This window comes from Medicago truncatula, chromosome 4, assembly GCF_003473485.1.
Source record: "Medicago truncatula cultivar Jemalong A17 chromosome 4, MtrunA17r5.0-ANR, whole genome shotgun sequence".
NCBI lineage: Eukaryota > Viridiplantae > Streptophyta > Magnoliopsida > Fabales > Fabaceae > Medicago > Medicago truncatula.
Genome location: NC_053045.1, coordinates 35,562,169 through 35,563,139, shown reverse-complemented (window position 1 = coordinate 35,563,139; position 971 = coordinate 35,562,169). Strand labels below are relative to the sequence as shown.

The following is a 971-nucleotide window of genomic DNA, read 5'->3' as shown; positions in this document are numbered from 1 at the left end:
TGAAAACGGAGTTTTACTCTACTTATTATTGGTATTTTATACGAATACCCATCGGGTCTAGGTCCAATTGCCATCCTAATGGTGGTCAAAGTGTTGTGCCAATAACCTGATTCATCAATAATCAGAACACAAACTTTGTTTTTCTTATAGCAAGCATATTTTGTAAATAAAAAACACATAGGATCTGCTTGGGTGGTTGAATTCATTGTTAAAAAAAAATTACTCTATAAATTTGTCATATAGTAATTATTTTCTCATTTCATTGGATAAGGGGATCTTTACAATTTGATATATATAGTTCCTAATGTGAAAAATGTCTCAACTAATCTATATGTCAGTTTCCTACAATCTTATATTCATGTCATATTTCAAATCTCATTCAAGCGATAAGTTATATGTTTGAAGGCATCTTCTGTGCAAGGAATGGTGAGACCTCCCATTGGATGATCATATCCAAACTCTTCTTCGGCTTGACTCATCAAATCTTGAAACAATGGTTGGTTCAAGTATGATACGGGGATCACAAATCTCTTTTGTTTATCACCAACGCACACTGCGAGATATCCCTTTGGCACGTCCACAACTTTTGAAACTGATCGGCTTGAAGTAAATGATGATGACCTTCTAATGATACCAGGTAAACGAAAAACCCTTAGGGAGGCAGGGACCGCGAAGTTCTGGTATGCAAATTTCACGGGGTTTGTCTTGCAAAAATATATAATATGTGGTTCATTATGACTCATGATTTTGTTCTATAGCCGTTCCTTCTTAAGGTTTTGAAGTTGAACATGTATCACTATCAGATAATTAATATAGCAACATTGTTTGTTGGCTATTGGCAGATATGTTATAAGCTATGAACAAGGCATGAACCACTTTTCTCAGCTACTCAATGTATTAGAGTAAGCATTTAACATGTTGTATTAGAGTAACCAATTCTTATAGTTATAACTTATAACCAATTTCATCAA

General features: G+C 34.1%; 1 protein-coding gene across 1 annotated transcript; it reads right to left on the bottom strand.

The window, feature by feature from the left end:
- Positions 1–368: 368 nt before the first annotated feature.
- LOC11443225 (auxin-induced protein 15A) lies at positions 369–743 on the bottom strand. The gene has a single exon (XM_003607117.1). The coding sequence runs from the start codon at positions 741–743 to the stop codon at positions 369–371; it is 375 nt and encodes a 124-aa protein (XP_003607165.1).
- Positions 744–971: the final 228 nt, after the last annotated feature.